Source organism: Gymnodraco acuticeps, unplaced genomic scaffold (genome assembly GCF_902827175.1).
Source record: "Gymnodraco acuticeps unplaced genomic scaffold, fGymAcu1.1, whole genome shotgun sequence".
Lineage (NCBI taxonomy): Eukaryota > Metazoa > Chordata > Actinopteri > Perciformes > Bathydraconidae > Gymnodraco > Gymnodraco acuticeps.
The window spans coordinates 156,052-170,691 of record NW_022991911.1 but is presented as its reverse complement, the minus strand read 5'-3'; the positions used below and the strand labels follow the sequence as shown (position 1 = coordinate 170,691).

Below are 14,640 nucleotides of genomic sequence, written 5' to 3'. Positions count from 1 at the left end.
TGAGTCAATCTGGGTATTCATTTGCAAATGTTAGGATGTGAATGTGGTGAGTTCTACTTGTCCAGGTGTTGTTTTAAAATGCTGCTTTGATTTGAGGTCACTAGGTCATATGAAATGAAAGCTATTGAACAAAAACTAGACTTATTCATAAAAAAATGCTCAACTTTCATAAAAAAACATTTTTTTAAAAACCATATATACCAATAAATAAAGAGGTGTGTCCTCCTTCAGCTCAGCATTACAATGATGTAATGTATTATTATTACAGCTATTGAAAACAAAATTAAATATTAAACACTGGAATCCAATCAAAAGAGATGTGTTCAACACGTCGGGGTATTACAAGGTCTCTTGGGTGCATGACATGAAAGCTATTTTAAAAAAGAGTCTTTAAGTAAAAATATGCTGAATTTGGAATAGATTATTATTTTGGAATATTTAAATAATTATTAAATAATTAATACCAAATAAAACCAAATAAAATGATCTGGATTGATTCACATTCATGGAAAATGAGATACATATTGTGTGTTTAACCAAACACATTACTTCCTTCCTGGGATGAATATCTTAATATCTGGCCTTGGCTTATCTGCATTTGATTTTAATGATGGTCCACAATCCACCTTTAAGGTTATTGCATAATCAGTGTTTGTCAAGAGGGAGGGAGTGTGTGAGTGCTTTCAGGGCCGAACCTGAAGCAGGACATTTTCATATTCTGATAGTAAATAAGTCCACGAGACATTTTCATAGAGTGTTATTCATATAAAACAGCCGGAGTAAATCAGTTCACAGGAATGCAGGTCGGTGATGTTATTGTGTGTGATCTGTGTTTAGTCTGCATGTGTATCACACGGTCTCCTGCCGGAGAAGTGGGCGGGCATCTTATTGCTTTCGAATGCACTTCAGTTTTGTTTTGCACAAGTTTCTGCGAGAGCCGGCTGGCAGCTGTGTTTTTATCCAGTGGAAGTTGAATGATATGGAGATTCTTTCGCGAGTGGGGACTCAGGAGATGTCTGGGAACAACACGACGGCCCCCTGCGAGCGCATCGACCTGGATTTTACGCACACCTTCCTGCCGTCCGCGTTCGTCGCGGTGTTCGTGGTTGGGACGCTGTCCAACATCTGGGGACTAAGAAGCCTGTGCAACAGTTGGAACAACATCGGGAACATTAACATCTTCATGTTCAACCTGGGGGTGGCGGACCTTCTGTACCTGTTCACCCTGCCTTTCCTCGTGCACTATTACATGCGCGAGAGCAAATGGGAGTTCGGCCAGCTTTTCTGCAAGGTGACCCGCTTCTGCTTTAACCTCAATCTGTACGGCAGCATCGGCTTCCTCACCTGCATCAGCATCTACAGGTACCTGGGCATCGTGCACCCCATGCGGGTGATGGGGAGGATCAGCAGCCGACACTCGCTGGCCGTCAGCGCGCTGGTCTGGCTGCTGGTCATCATCCAGATCCTCCCTGATATGTTTTTCGACAAGAATGTTCTAACATCCATAAACTCGTGTTATGACACCACCTCTGACGAGCTGATTGACAAATACCTGCTCTACAGCGTCGGCTGGACCCTCACAGGGTTCGCCATCCCCCTGGTGATCATTCTGCTCTGCTACGGACACGTTGTTGTGGTTCTCGCCAAAAAATCATCTAACGTCAACCCTGTGTTGAAGCAGCGGTGTGTAAAACTGGTGGTGGTTCTGGTGATTCTGTTCTCCGTCTGTTTCATCCCTTACCATGTCTTTCGGAATGTTAACCTGAAAATCAGAATTTTGAAACAGAGTGGGGATTGCCGCGCCAGTTTCCGAAACATCTACATCGCACATCAAGTGGGCAGATTCCTGGCTAGTCTGAACAGCGTCATAAACCCGCTGATCTACATCGTGGGGAATGATGACTTCCTAATGAGGATCCACCGGGTCAGTAACCGGGCCCGGATGTCTCTGGCCGGTCTGACAGGAGCTGCGCGTTACCGTAGACCGATTTTAGACGGACAATTCTTCACCCGAAATACAAATCCGCGAGTCGCTGTGTTTCTTGCACCGCCAGAACTCCCACATTTCCGGGAACAAAGTATGATGAATGATGATTGGCAGGACATTAAGTCTATTATCTAGCAGTACCAGTCATCAGGTCACCAAGGGGACGGCACAGAGACATGACCTGATGACCTTCTGGAAGACTGTATCTGCAGACTGAATTATATCAGAAGAACTGTTTGTTTTGCAGCTGAAGCTCCTGTTTGCGTCACATTTAATAGGCTACTCTAATGTAGGCCTATTGCATCAAGTATTTTTTATATGCGCCTTGGTGCTGACCATATTTTGCACTTTCTGTGTGTGACTGTTTGTGCTTCAGAGCTGATTGTTCTGTACAGTGCAGGAAACTTTCGGTCCAATACATGTTAGGACATGGCAGTGTGTGGGCCTGCCTTGGCGCTCTTACAGATGAAGCCTTTAATATAGCCTACTTAGCAGTAGATTGAAATTCCACTGTGCATGTGACCGTGCCACATCTCTTAATTGCACGTTTGTTTAGAGAAACTGGAACTGGAAAAGGAACTGGGGTATAGACCCCGGCCCTTTTCACTGTTGCAGTTCCTTTTCCAGTTCCAGTACAGAATTAGGAAATATTCTAAACCGCAGTAAAAAATACAATTATGCCGTCCTGTATTCATGTGTTCAAGTCACAAAGGAATGCACTTATAGTGCAGAGGGCCGCCTGTCTAAAGGAAATACTGTGTTGTACTAGTGTTAGATAATTATACACAGGTTAATATATATTACGTTTTTATGAAAGCATTTAAGAGTGTTCATTCCTCTTTATGATCATGTTGTGCTACTGTTAAACTGTTTTGCATTATACAAATATGTGTTTCTGTTATTTTGTCCAGGCCATTTTGATCAGATAAGGCAAACAGAATCCTTACTGAATTATGTATTAGACAGGACATTTCCATGTAGATATAATAAACTGGCTACTGTTTTTATACATATATGGCTGAAACTCATGATTGTTTTATATATGGATTGGATCTGTGGTTATAGGGACTTGAAAAAGCAGCAGCTTCTGAGCTGAAATCTCTAAGTCATTGGGAAAAAAGAGTAAATCACAGGTAAAAGCACTTCGGTACAAAGCAGAAGTAAATGTGAATTATTTACTTAACATACTTTAGTGAAACACAGGGCTGTTCCAGATGTCTTCATAACCTGTCTCTAAACATCATGTTTGATGACTCAGTTCTACTGTTAGCAGGTCCACTGTTTAAACAGCCATGACAGACCTCACCTCTAGATCCTGCCTCTTAAAACTTCATGGATTAACCCAAAATTATTGAATTAGCTTTAATAAGATTTAGTGGAAATACAAATATGACTTGGAAATTGCTTAAAAGGAAACCAGAACTCAACTTTGAACACAGGGAACTTTTGCTATTGGTTACACCTCACACTGTATGCAGGTTATTTACATATGTTAGGTTGCAGGCATGGCAAACATTTCCACGCTATCTGTTGTACAGGAAGTCTGTGTGGTTTTGACACAGAAAGGTTACGAGCTCAAACTGCCAAAAAGCTTAACAATCACCTTCACAGGAAAAAGAGGGAACTTTTGTTGTATCAACAAGATGATTTTGAGATTTTGAGATTTAAGATTGTTTAATTGGCATTCTAAATTAAGGGTAGGGATTGGGATTGGGATCTGATGCTCCGGGAGGCTGCACTTGATACGGGGTTCCTCCTCCAGAAGCAGTTTGGATACTTTGAAAGTTGGCCAACTCTCACTGTTGTTGGAAACTTACCTAAAATGTTTTATCGTCTAATTGTATTAATGTGATCACATTATCCCTCCCGATATTATTAAAGATTTGCTATAAAGTTTGCTAACGTAGGTAACCTAGTCATTTTAAATATACTGTCAAAACACTTACAGTTATGAAAAATACTGACTATGCCAACAGAGACAGTTGTCCAGTCAGCTCTATAATCCTGAACATCACCAAGCGCTCAGGTCCCAGCTGTGTGCGTCACGGCATTTTCTAAAGTGTAGCGCGTTTTTGCTTGTGTAAGTGTTTTGGGCTGTTGTTGCAGGTCGGCCACCATATAAACAGTGATACAAAGGCAGCTGGTGTTTTAAACCACTCTGAGATTAGTTTCCTTAAGCAGACGGAGGTGGTCTTGCCTGTGATTTTGGGACGAAGCCTAGCTTCTAAACCTAGGTCAGAGGAATTAAAACAGTCGTTCCTGGGGTCTTATCAGCAGGGCCGCCTTAATGCACGGGCTGACCTGGGCTGAAGCCCAGGGGGCTACGGAGATCAGGGGCCTATCATGAGCCAATACATTTAAAAAAAAGTTTTTTTATTTTGGATGTTTATAAAAGAAAATTAAATAAACAAAGTCTTGGCTTTCAGAATATGAAACTTGTATTTCCAAAATCACACGATAAATACATTTTTGAAGCTTGTAAAGGGAAGAAGACACCTCTCCCTCGCCACTCTGCTGTTCTGCTGTTCCCCTCCCTCCGGCTGAAATTATGAATGTAAGGCGTATAGTAATAATAGATAACACGGCAGGGTCCGTTACAGTTTGTTTTCATCTGATTTCAAATAAACAAAGTCTTGGCTTTCAGAATATTAAACTTGTTTCGGCAAATTCAGATGATAAATACAGCTTTGAAGCTTCTTCATAATTACAAGTGGAGAACGGAGTAACTTGACGTCACAGCAGGCACAACAACAGCCGGTGTTTCTCGTGAGTGTTTTCCCCGGGAAACAAACACAATACACACAAACGCAAAAATACACAAACACACACGTATACACACACACACACACACACACACACACACACACACACACACACACACACACTTGTGAGCTTCCCCCAGACCAGTAATCCAAACGAAAATATCTTCCCTCCGTACTATTTTGATCATTTGCTCCGCTAATCAATCAGATCGATGGATTCCAGAGATTTTTCTCAAAAATGATGTAACAGTCACTTAACAGCCAATCAGAATGAGAATATGTTTCACATGTGACGTATTCAAATTGCGAGTGATTGAGTGACAGATGAAGGTTGTTTAGGAGAAAAAGTTTGAGAAGAAAAAGTTTGAGAGTGGCGCTCGGGAAAGGAAATTGTTGAGGGAAAAGGAGTTCGAGACAAGCAGCTATTACAAAACATGCCGAAGCTTACAGGTTATTTTAAACCTGTTGGCCAGGATGAGGAGGAAGGACAGATGAGTTCTGTACTGAGCGGCAGCGGTGCCGGCCGCGGGGCCTCGGAGCCAAGTAGGCCGTCTGGTTCTGATAGCGATGCAGTAGCGGGAGAGGAAGAACAGACCGGAGGGACATTATCTGTTGGAGGAGATGAGAGGACGACGAGGATTTGCTACGTGGAGGGGAGCCAACGGCAACCGGACAGATACATGAGGGAGGCCCGATACGTCACTCATCTGGAGGAGAGGACCAGGCGTGCGTAGAGCAGAGTGGAGAAGTGCGATCACAGAGCCTGCCGAGAGGCTATACTGATTTCACTAACTTAGCATTGGACTGAGAAACTGTTTTGTTGGTCGATGTGCACATCAGGCTCCCTCTCTTCATATTGAGTGATGGAGGCGACATGTCAAACACAAGGCCTGCTCCTGCCTGTTTCTGCTTCTACGGGTGCGAAGGCCTGATCTGAGAAACTGTGGAGAAACCTGGAGGGTTGCTACGCTGCTGCCTCCCTGCTGGTTCTTGCTGCTGTCCTGGCGTGGTTCTTGCTCCGGGAACAGCGTGGATACTGTTGTGCTGGACTGGGAGAATGGCGGGTGTCGTGTTTCTGCTGTGCCTTTTTTTGGCTGTGCTGGACAAGGAGAAGATCGCTAGTCATCCTGAAAAATCTACTGGATTCGGGTATGTTCTGCCGCCCGCAGTGGACATCCCTTGTACAGTTTCGGAGGTGTTGAACAAACAATTGCTGGTTGCACTGTCGCGGACATTCATTTCGGAAAATGTTTGTCTTTCTCACATGCCTGCCACGATGGTCCTTCAGAATTGTTTTTAAACTCTAATCTCACTTTCGCGAAGTTTTCTGGTGACTCTAGAACAGCTGACAATGTTTGTGTGTTGATTAAGAGGAAAAGGTGCTTGGTATTTTTGTTGTTGTTACTATCAGGAAATGTACAGCCAAATCCAGGTCCACCTAGCAGTATTAGTCAAATAGCTACTCCTGCTGATTTTATATCTAGATCTGGGCTAGGTTTAATTCATTTAAATGTGCGTATAGTCTGTTACCTAAATTAGATTTTGTCCGTATTTGGGCGAGTTCGACTGATGCTGATGTCATTGTCTTATCAGAAACGTGGCTAGATAAATCCATTTTGGCCTCTGACATTTACATAAATGGTTACAGTGTATATCGTACTGACCGGCCTAAAAAAGGTGGTGGCGTTGCCATTTATGTGAAAAATAAGTTTTGTGTAACTAATATGGTTTCCAAATCTGTTAGTAAACAGCTAGAATTTTTAGCCGTGAATATTGAGGTAACAAAGGGTCAACAGGTCATGGTGGTGGGCTGCTACAGGGCCCCCTCGGCTGTCAAGGACTCTTTATCGTCATTGGCAAAACTGTTATCTCAACTTTCCTACAAGGAAATAGTGCTGCTTGGTGATTTTAATTGGGACTGGTTAACTTCTGTGTCAGAGGATTTTAAAAACCTGTGTACCTCTTTGAATGTTACCCAGATTATAGACAGTCCTACTCGCCCAAATATTAAGTCCCCAAATAAATCCTCCTTAATTGATCTAATTTTAACAAATGTTCCGCATAAATACTCATCTGTGGGAGTATTTGCTAATGATGTGAGTGACCACTGTGTTGTAGCCACATTTAGGGACACTAAGGTCCAAAAGGTTAAACCACGTATCATCACAAAGAGAGACAAAAAACTCTTTGTGGAGCAGGGTTTTGTGCATGATCTGTTTGATTTTGATTGAGGGTAAAATCAATCTGTGTGCTGATGTAGAAACTGCATGGTCTTATTTTTATCTTGGTTTTATGAAAATTATAGATAGACATGCACCTCTGCGTAAATTTAGAGTGAAGGGTCGAGACAATCCCTGGTTTTCTGCTGAGCTGTCCAGTCTACTTCATGAGAGAAATAATGCTTGGGCTAAGGCTAGGAAATCAGGCTCAGAGGTAGAATGGCTACGCTTTAGACAGCTAAGAAATAGCTTCACATCTCAAATAAAAAGTGCTAAATCAAAGTACTATTTGTCAGTTACCACAGAAAACCTGAATAATCCTAGGAAATTTTGGAAAGCCATAAAATCGATTTCCACTGGTGATATCCCAAATGAGCTACCTCCGTGCCTCACCACAGCATCTGGCACTATATCAGACAGGAATACTATGCTAAATTGCTTTAATAAGCATTTTGTGTCTTGTGGCTCTCTGTTTGATTCTGTCACTGACTGTACTTCTAAATAATAATAATAATAATTTCAATTGATATAGCGCCTTTCACGAAACCCAAGGACGCTTTACAATGGGAAGTAACAAAACAAAAAGTAATAATAGTCATACAGATACATAGGCTGAAGAAAACAAAAACAGGAACAGGTTGCTGAGTACTGTATATTTAGTTGAGGCCAAAGGCCTGAGTGAACAGATGGTGTTTGAGGTGTTTTTTGAAGGTGTCCAGAGTGTCTGCATTCCTGATTGCACAGGGGAGAGAATTCTGCTTCTGTGAACGCTCCAATCTTTGACTCTGAACAATGTGGTCTGGAAAACCCTTTCAGTTTTACTCCTTTAACTATTGGTATTGTTCATGAAGCCTTATCTAAGCTAGATCCTAAGAAACCGGCTGGCCCGGATAACTTAGAACCTTTCTTTTTAAAGTTAGCTGCAGATTTTATTGCTCCACCTCTCACTACTCTTTTTAACCTCTCCCTCAGCACAAATGCAATTCCAAAAGTATGGAAGTCAGCTTATGTCTTGCCTTTACTGAAAGGAGGGGAGGCAACTATTTTAAATAACTATAGGCCAATCTCTAAATTGTCAGTTCTGGCGAAGGTGCTCGAACGCCTAGTGAGTGAACAAGTAAAGGAGTTTTTATGTAAAAATGATATCCTGTCTAAACATCAGTCAGGCTTCAAAAAGCAACATAGCACCATCACTGCGACAATGAAAGTGGTGAATGACATTACTAGTATTTTGGATAATAAGCAGAGTTGTGCAGTTCTGTTTATTGACCTTTCCAAAGCGTTTGACACCGTCGATCATCGCATTTTAAAGCAGAGGCTGGTCAGTATCGGCATATCCAGCCATGCAGTGGGTGGTTTGTAAACTACCTCTCTGAAAGGTCCCAATGTGTTCACTTTGATGGGCTGTCTTCTGAGTGGTTAAACATTGCTAATAGTGTTCCTCAAGGTTTTGTTTTAGGACCACTTTTATTCTCTATATATATTAACAGCGTAGGTGATAATGTGGATGAAGCTACTTTACATTTTTATGCTGATGATACCGTGATGTATTGTGCAGGTCCCTCCATTAAAGAGGCTGTTGTTAAATTACAGGCTGTTTTTAACATTATTCAGACTCAGCTCTCTGAACTAAAGCTTCTTTTAAATGTGGAGAAAACCAAGGTAATGCTCTTTTCTAAAGCTAAAAAGACACCAGAGCCTGTTTTAGATATTGTAACTACGCAAGGAACAAAACTTGAAGTTGTTGCCTGTTACAAATACCTTGGTATCTGGCTTGATGATTGTCTCACTTTTAAACTTCATGTAAATAACCTGCTTAAAAAACTAAGGGTTAGGCTAGGGTTCTTCTACAGGAACAAGTCCTGTTTCTCGCTTGAGGCCAGGAAAAGGCTAGTCAATGTCACCTTTTTACCTGTGCTGGATTATGGTGATTTGTTGTACATGAATGCACCTGCCAATTACCTGAGCAAGTTAGATGCTGCGTATCACAGTGCACTGAGATTTGTCACAAATTGTAAAGCACTTACACATCACTGTACACTGTATACCAAGGCAGGTTTACCATCACTCTCTGTACGGAGGCTCAGTCACTGGTACACTTTTATTTATAAAGCTATGTTGGGCAAACTCCCGTATTACATCTGTTCTCTGGTAAAGCAGAAAGTTGCAAGCAGCTATTGTCTGAGATCGCAGGATGTAGTCTTGTTAGATGTACCAAGAGTAAGGACTGTCTAAGACTCTTAGGTAAGACAGCTTTTATGTGCGCAGCTCCACTTGCTTGGAACAGCCTACAGTCCAAATTGAAATTGAGCAATTTTATTTCTCTGAATGTTTTTAAGGCACGTCTGCACGAGATGCTTTCTGACACTATGGGTGTTTGTAAGTGTTGGTGAATATGTAAATATGATGTCCTCTATTGTTTGTTTTTATGTTGTTTTTATGTTTCATGTGGAACTAAATTGATGCAGGTCTCCCTTGTAAAAGAGATCCATGATCTCAAGGGACCTATCTGTCTAAATAAAGGTTTGAAATGAAATGACTTTGATGTGTTGTTTAAATAGGGGGCCCCAGGGCCTGATGGCAGGTTAAGTCGGGTTTGCTTATCAGAACCGGAGTTCAGTAGGCCCTACTGGATACAATCCACTTGCAGCACATTTTCTAACGCACAGATTATGTGATTAGAGTCAAATGCAATTCCATAAATTATCAATTATTTGGTTTTGGTTTTTCTCCCAAATAAGCAAAGGTTGTACTTTGAAGATGCAGAAATGGGTGTGCAGAGCAGAATGTGGAGTGTATCTGGTTTCTCAGCTATGCAGGAGATATGTATCTCCCTGCTGCTATAATGACACAATACTGAGAGTTTCAGGAAGCTGAAGCTGCGTGAGCAATCTCTGTTCCTCTACGTAATGCTCTGCTTAATGTGTCAGTAAAATATGTGATTTTGTCCATGTTCAAAACGTAAAGGATCTTCATTTTTAGATATAGGCAATCTAGGTAGGCTACAGCCTCTGATTTACAATGTAGGCTAATTTCATTCTATAAATCAGGTAGCAATAAAATACCTGCTGGTACTTCTACACAGGTGAAGAAAACAAGACTGAAGACAAAGGAGTCAGAGTTCACAATCATAATACTTTATTTATCCTGGGAAAATTGGCAGTTGCTCCATATTTAAATGACATAAATAAAAGAATAACAGAATACAAATATTGATATAATATACAAAGTTACATTTAGAATGTGCAACAAATAAAAATATACAATTAAATGAAGAAATGTATAAACATAAGATTTCTCAGGTTTGGGAAGGCTAAATAACTTTTTTTTACCTGACGCTGCCTGCCTCCGGCGTCTATAGAAAAGAGATCAACTCAGTGAAAGCACCGCCTGCTGACCGATCAGAGCTCAGTGTGCGGAGTTTAAATCTATCAAGTCATATTACAGGAAAAAGGAAATGCAGTTTAAACTGCAGTATGCAGAGAAGACGCCGACATGTCGCACTTATCATTCATATCACACTGACATCACATCATCAATCAGATCATCGATCATATAATATCATAATATATCATATACTAATAAAGGACTGGCTTACCTAAAGCCAGTTGAGTAGCACTTGAAATGTTTGGCTCTATGAAACCTGATGTACTTTATGATTCTGTTTTCTTCAAGGTTGTGTCTTCCTGGTCCAATGTACTTATTGTAAATCACTTTGGATAAAAGCGTCAGCTAAATGCAATGTAATGTAATGTAATCATATATTTCCGTCATATATTATAAAAACAATATTTCCGTCTGAGTCAGCTTCTCGAGCCGTATCTGGCCGTGCAATACCTACTGTATGCAGAAGTCTTATTTTAAGCAACACATTAAGTTGACGAAACACTCACATGTAGCTAATTAAAGTCAGATCACTCGTGTCTTAGATGGGGCAGTGATATCATAAAACTGCTGTACCATTGATTCAAACACTCGGTAGTTTATTTATTTGTTAACCAGTTGTTCTGTATTCTCCTTGCAGCAACCATGTGGCTTGTATCCTGGATTATATGTTTAAGTCATGGAAGTTTAAAGTTCATATTTGTCTAATATTAGTTTACTTTTCATTAATGAAGTATGACGCTTGTCCCTGTTTGTGATTGGTCAAATGTTGCTAACCCCGCCCCTTTCACATGAACGCGCTCTCAGCTGGAGAGAGAAACCGTGGCTTGATTTACCGAGTTGATAACCAGCGTCGTATGACCGCTTAGCGAGATCTCGTTTGTTTGGGTTAGTTAAGATAACTCAAGCATATCCAGGGTCTGTTGAACTGGCTTCGTAGTACAGGGCACAGGTGGCTGCATAGCAGCGCTAATGTCAAAGACACAGACATTATATTTTTCTTTTACCAGGATGCAGTGCCAGTGACACAAATATTTGGGAAGGCTTAGCCTTCCCTAGCCTACAGTACCCGCCGCCCCTGGGTATAGTCTTGATTCTTGTGTTTAAACTTTTCGCTCCGTATTTTGATGGTTCGGGTGTTGCAATATACGTTGGTCAGCGGGACATTATTTGTTGACGCACAGGTGGCCCGAGGGGACGACATGAGCCGAGGGACCAGGCATGACATGAGCGTCAGTTCTGAAGTTAGCACGGCTAGGATGTTGCATTGTCTCTTGTGGAACATTACAAGTAAAGTATGTGAGAGTAAGAGTGTGTGTCGTTATTATCAGTATAGCACACAATACATATTGAAACATGGGCTGTCGAATCCTGGATTTTGCATTCATTCGTCACTTCTTTTTCAGTTATTTTTTTTACCTATCATGCAAAATGCACTTTTGTACGTCTTTTATTCATGACTATGTGTCCCCGGTGTGTCAGGGAACTCACCAAGTGTCAGAAAACACAAACCTCTCTCTTTTCCTCCAAACCCAAATCTCTAAAAACGGGGCTGCAATGGATCTGATACAGACTGATCCAGATTTGAAATTCTCTGACGTCAGGAACGAGGAGCTCCACCTATCAGCGGAATGTGGGGTTGGGCCACGGCCGTTGCCGCTCGAAAAGCGCTGGATACGCTGTAATAAATAATAATAATAATAAATTATATTTAACCCAAAGACGCTTTACATTTGGGAGGGAGGGTAGACAAACAAAACAAAAACAAAACCAAAATGAAACAAAAAAACACAGAAAAACAGTCAGGAGGAAGTTGGTTGAGAGGGGTTTTAAAAAAAACATATATTAAATAAAACAAAATCTGTAAAATAAGTGACGAATGAATGCAAAATCCAGGATTCGACACCACTACCATCAAAATACGGAGCAAAAAGTTTAACCACAAGAATCAAGACTATATGAGCTACCACTAAATTACCATTAAAAAAACCTGGACGTTTAGTTTTCGTTTTAAACATCGTTTTAAGGTCTAAACATTTCATTTAGAAATGTGCATTTCACGGTGGGGGCGCATAATTTGACACAACACCGATCGTTTTCCCTGTTTAGTGAGTGTTTCGCAGCGCGAGCGATTACAATTGGGTCTTCGCCGACCTCTGGTCTCAGACCCTAATAAATGTGATTTATATGGCGCTTTTCCTGGTGCTCAAAGCGCTTAAATGGTAGGAACCACTAAGTAATTTCACTTGCAGTACTGTATTCATACAGCAAAATGACACTTTAGAATGCAGGCTATTTGATTCTTTGTAACATTTTTGCAATCATTTCAGCTGACACACACAGGAAAAGGTGCAGCTGTTGCTCAAGATCAACCGTCTTCTTTCTTAATCGAAAGAAAGAGGTCTGATGTAATTTGTTTGAAAGACTTCTTTGGAACTGCATCAATAATGATTTACATCACTCATACTGTCATTCATCATGTCCTCAGTTCTAGTGAAGCCGCACAATGAAGCAGGAAGTGAAGCCAGGAGCTGTGGAAGTGTGCGCCCTGGAGGATTTCACTGAAGCACTTACAGATCTCTGACCTGCCGCCCAGCCTCTGATATGTGAGGTCCTGGCTTCTCAGGACTAATGACTCTGGCTTGCATATCAGACCCGGTTCGTGCTATAAACAGGAACATATGACACAATAAGGATATCATTTCCTAATCCAACTTTCTCCTGACCCATTTCAGTTTCATCTTTATATTAAATGTATTTATTTTGCAGTAGGTGGTCACCTGATTTAGGAAAACAATATATAGTTTGCTTTTGATTAATGTATTAAGCTTAAAAAGCATTTGTGAACTGTTAAAGGTCCCATGTCATGCTTTTCTGGTTATTACCCGTCCCCTTGTGTGTTATGAAGGTTTTAATGCATGTAAACGGTCTGCAGAGTGAAAAACCCTCAAAGTACACCCTGTAGCGAGTAAAACTCTAACATACAAAAGACCTCCCCGAAACGCCTCGTTAGAGATTTCACATTTCCCATTGTTTACTTCCTGGGCTCTCTGACGTGGGGATACCCAGAGGCCACACCCTCTGCTAGCCTTTCACGAAACAAAGCTTCCCAAAACCTTTCAGCGATTCATGCCGGATATGTACAGCGTAGGGCACTGAAGAACGATTTGGGTACACAACCTGTAAGTATTCATTGTTGTTTGTGTATTTATGATGTTTAAAACAAACAAGGTATCTACCACGACTGTTTAAATGGGCAAACGTTTTTCGGGCTGCTAAGTTGGGATCGTGGAGAAATGCTCTCCGCAGATCCATTCTCACAGCGTTATCAACCTTTTTCTTACTCAATATCAAGCCACACTTATTGTTTTTACTTCGACTGAGTGTTTGTGTGTGCTCAGGATGAGTTTAGCTTGTTCTCGCTGTATCGCTGACACGGAAGCCTGTCTGCTCCTCACAGCAGATCGCAGCAACGAGCCTCTCAACGTCCCGACCAATCAGAGCACACTGGGCTCACAGGGAGGGGGGGGGCAGGAGCTCCAACAAGCCGTTTAGGACAGAGAGTGAATACCGGTGAATACACATACTTTACAGAGATGCTGTATGAGAAACCAACCAGGGATGTACACAGTTTAATACTGGCAACTTCTTATTATGGGAAATACGAAAACGTCTTTTAAAACTACAATTCCCAGTAGAGATGTGCCATAGATAGAGAACATGTTGCAAAACACACAATAGCCAGCATGTGTAGTTCTGGGGACGGGGTGGGGGAGGGGGTGGACCCGTTCAAATCTAGTTTTGAACCCGTGGTTCCATCCCATTTCAAAGTGTTGCTCGACGTAACCCTCGGAGCACACTCAAACATCCAATCACAGAGCTTGAGGACTATCACGGGTTTGTCAAGCGAAGCGGAGAGAATACTTACTTCCAGGTGTAATATTCTCTAAAGCAAATGAGCTGCTCTGACCCTCGGTCCTGACGGACTCCAACTTATGTTTATTAATCAAACAAATAAATAAACACAAGGATAATTATGTGTTATTGTTGAGTAAATGGAGAATTGCACAGGGGAAAATAACGTATCTATGCCACAATTTTAGATGCGGATTTTGTTAAACTAATACGTTTGCGCTGTGGACCAACACTATAAATTGACGGGGAAGGGGGTAGCAATAAAGATAACACCATTAAACAGTTACACAACATAACAGAAATAATATCGATAGCAGCGTCCCTAGCAACCACCTTGGTAACAATGAAAACGTTGAATGGACACAATTTCCTG

General features: G+C 41.4%; 1 protein-coding gene across 1 annotated transcript; it reads left to right on the top strand.

Moving 5' to 3' along the window:
- The first annotated feature begins 750 nt into the window (after positions 1-750).
- Positions 751-3,182, top strand: LOC117535602 (P2Y purinoceptor 1-like). Its single transcript, XM_034200125.1, has one exon. It carries the CDS (start codon positions 899-901, stop codon positions 2,120-2,122), a length of 1,224 nt encoding a protein of 407 aa, XP_034056016.1. The 5' UTR covers positions 751-898; the 3' UTR covers positions 2,123-3,182.
- The last annotated feature ends 11,458 nt before the right edge of the window (positions 3,183-14,640 follow it).

Excerpts from the sequence above, each read along its gene's own strand:
- LOC117535602 (XM_034200125.1), top strand. The coding sequence starts at position 899 with ATGCACTTCAGTTTTGTTTTGCACAAGTTTCTGCGAGAGCCGGCTGGC.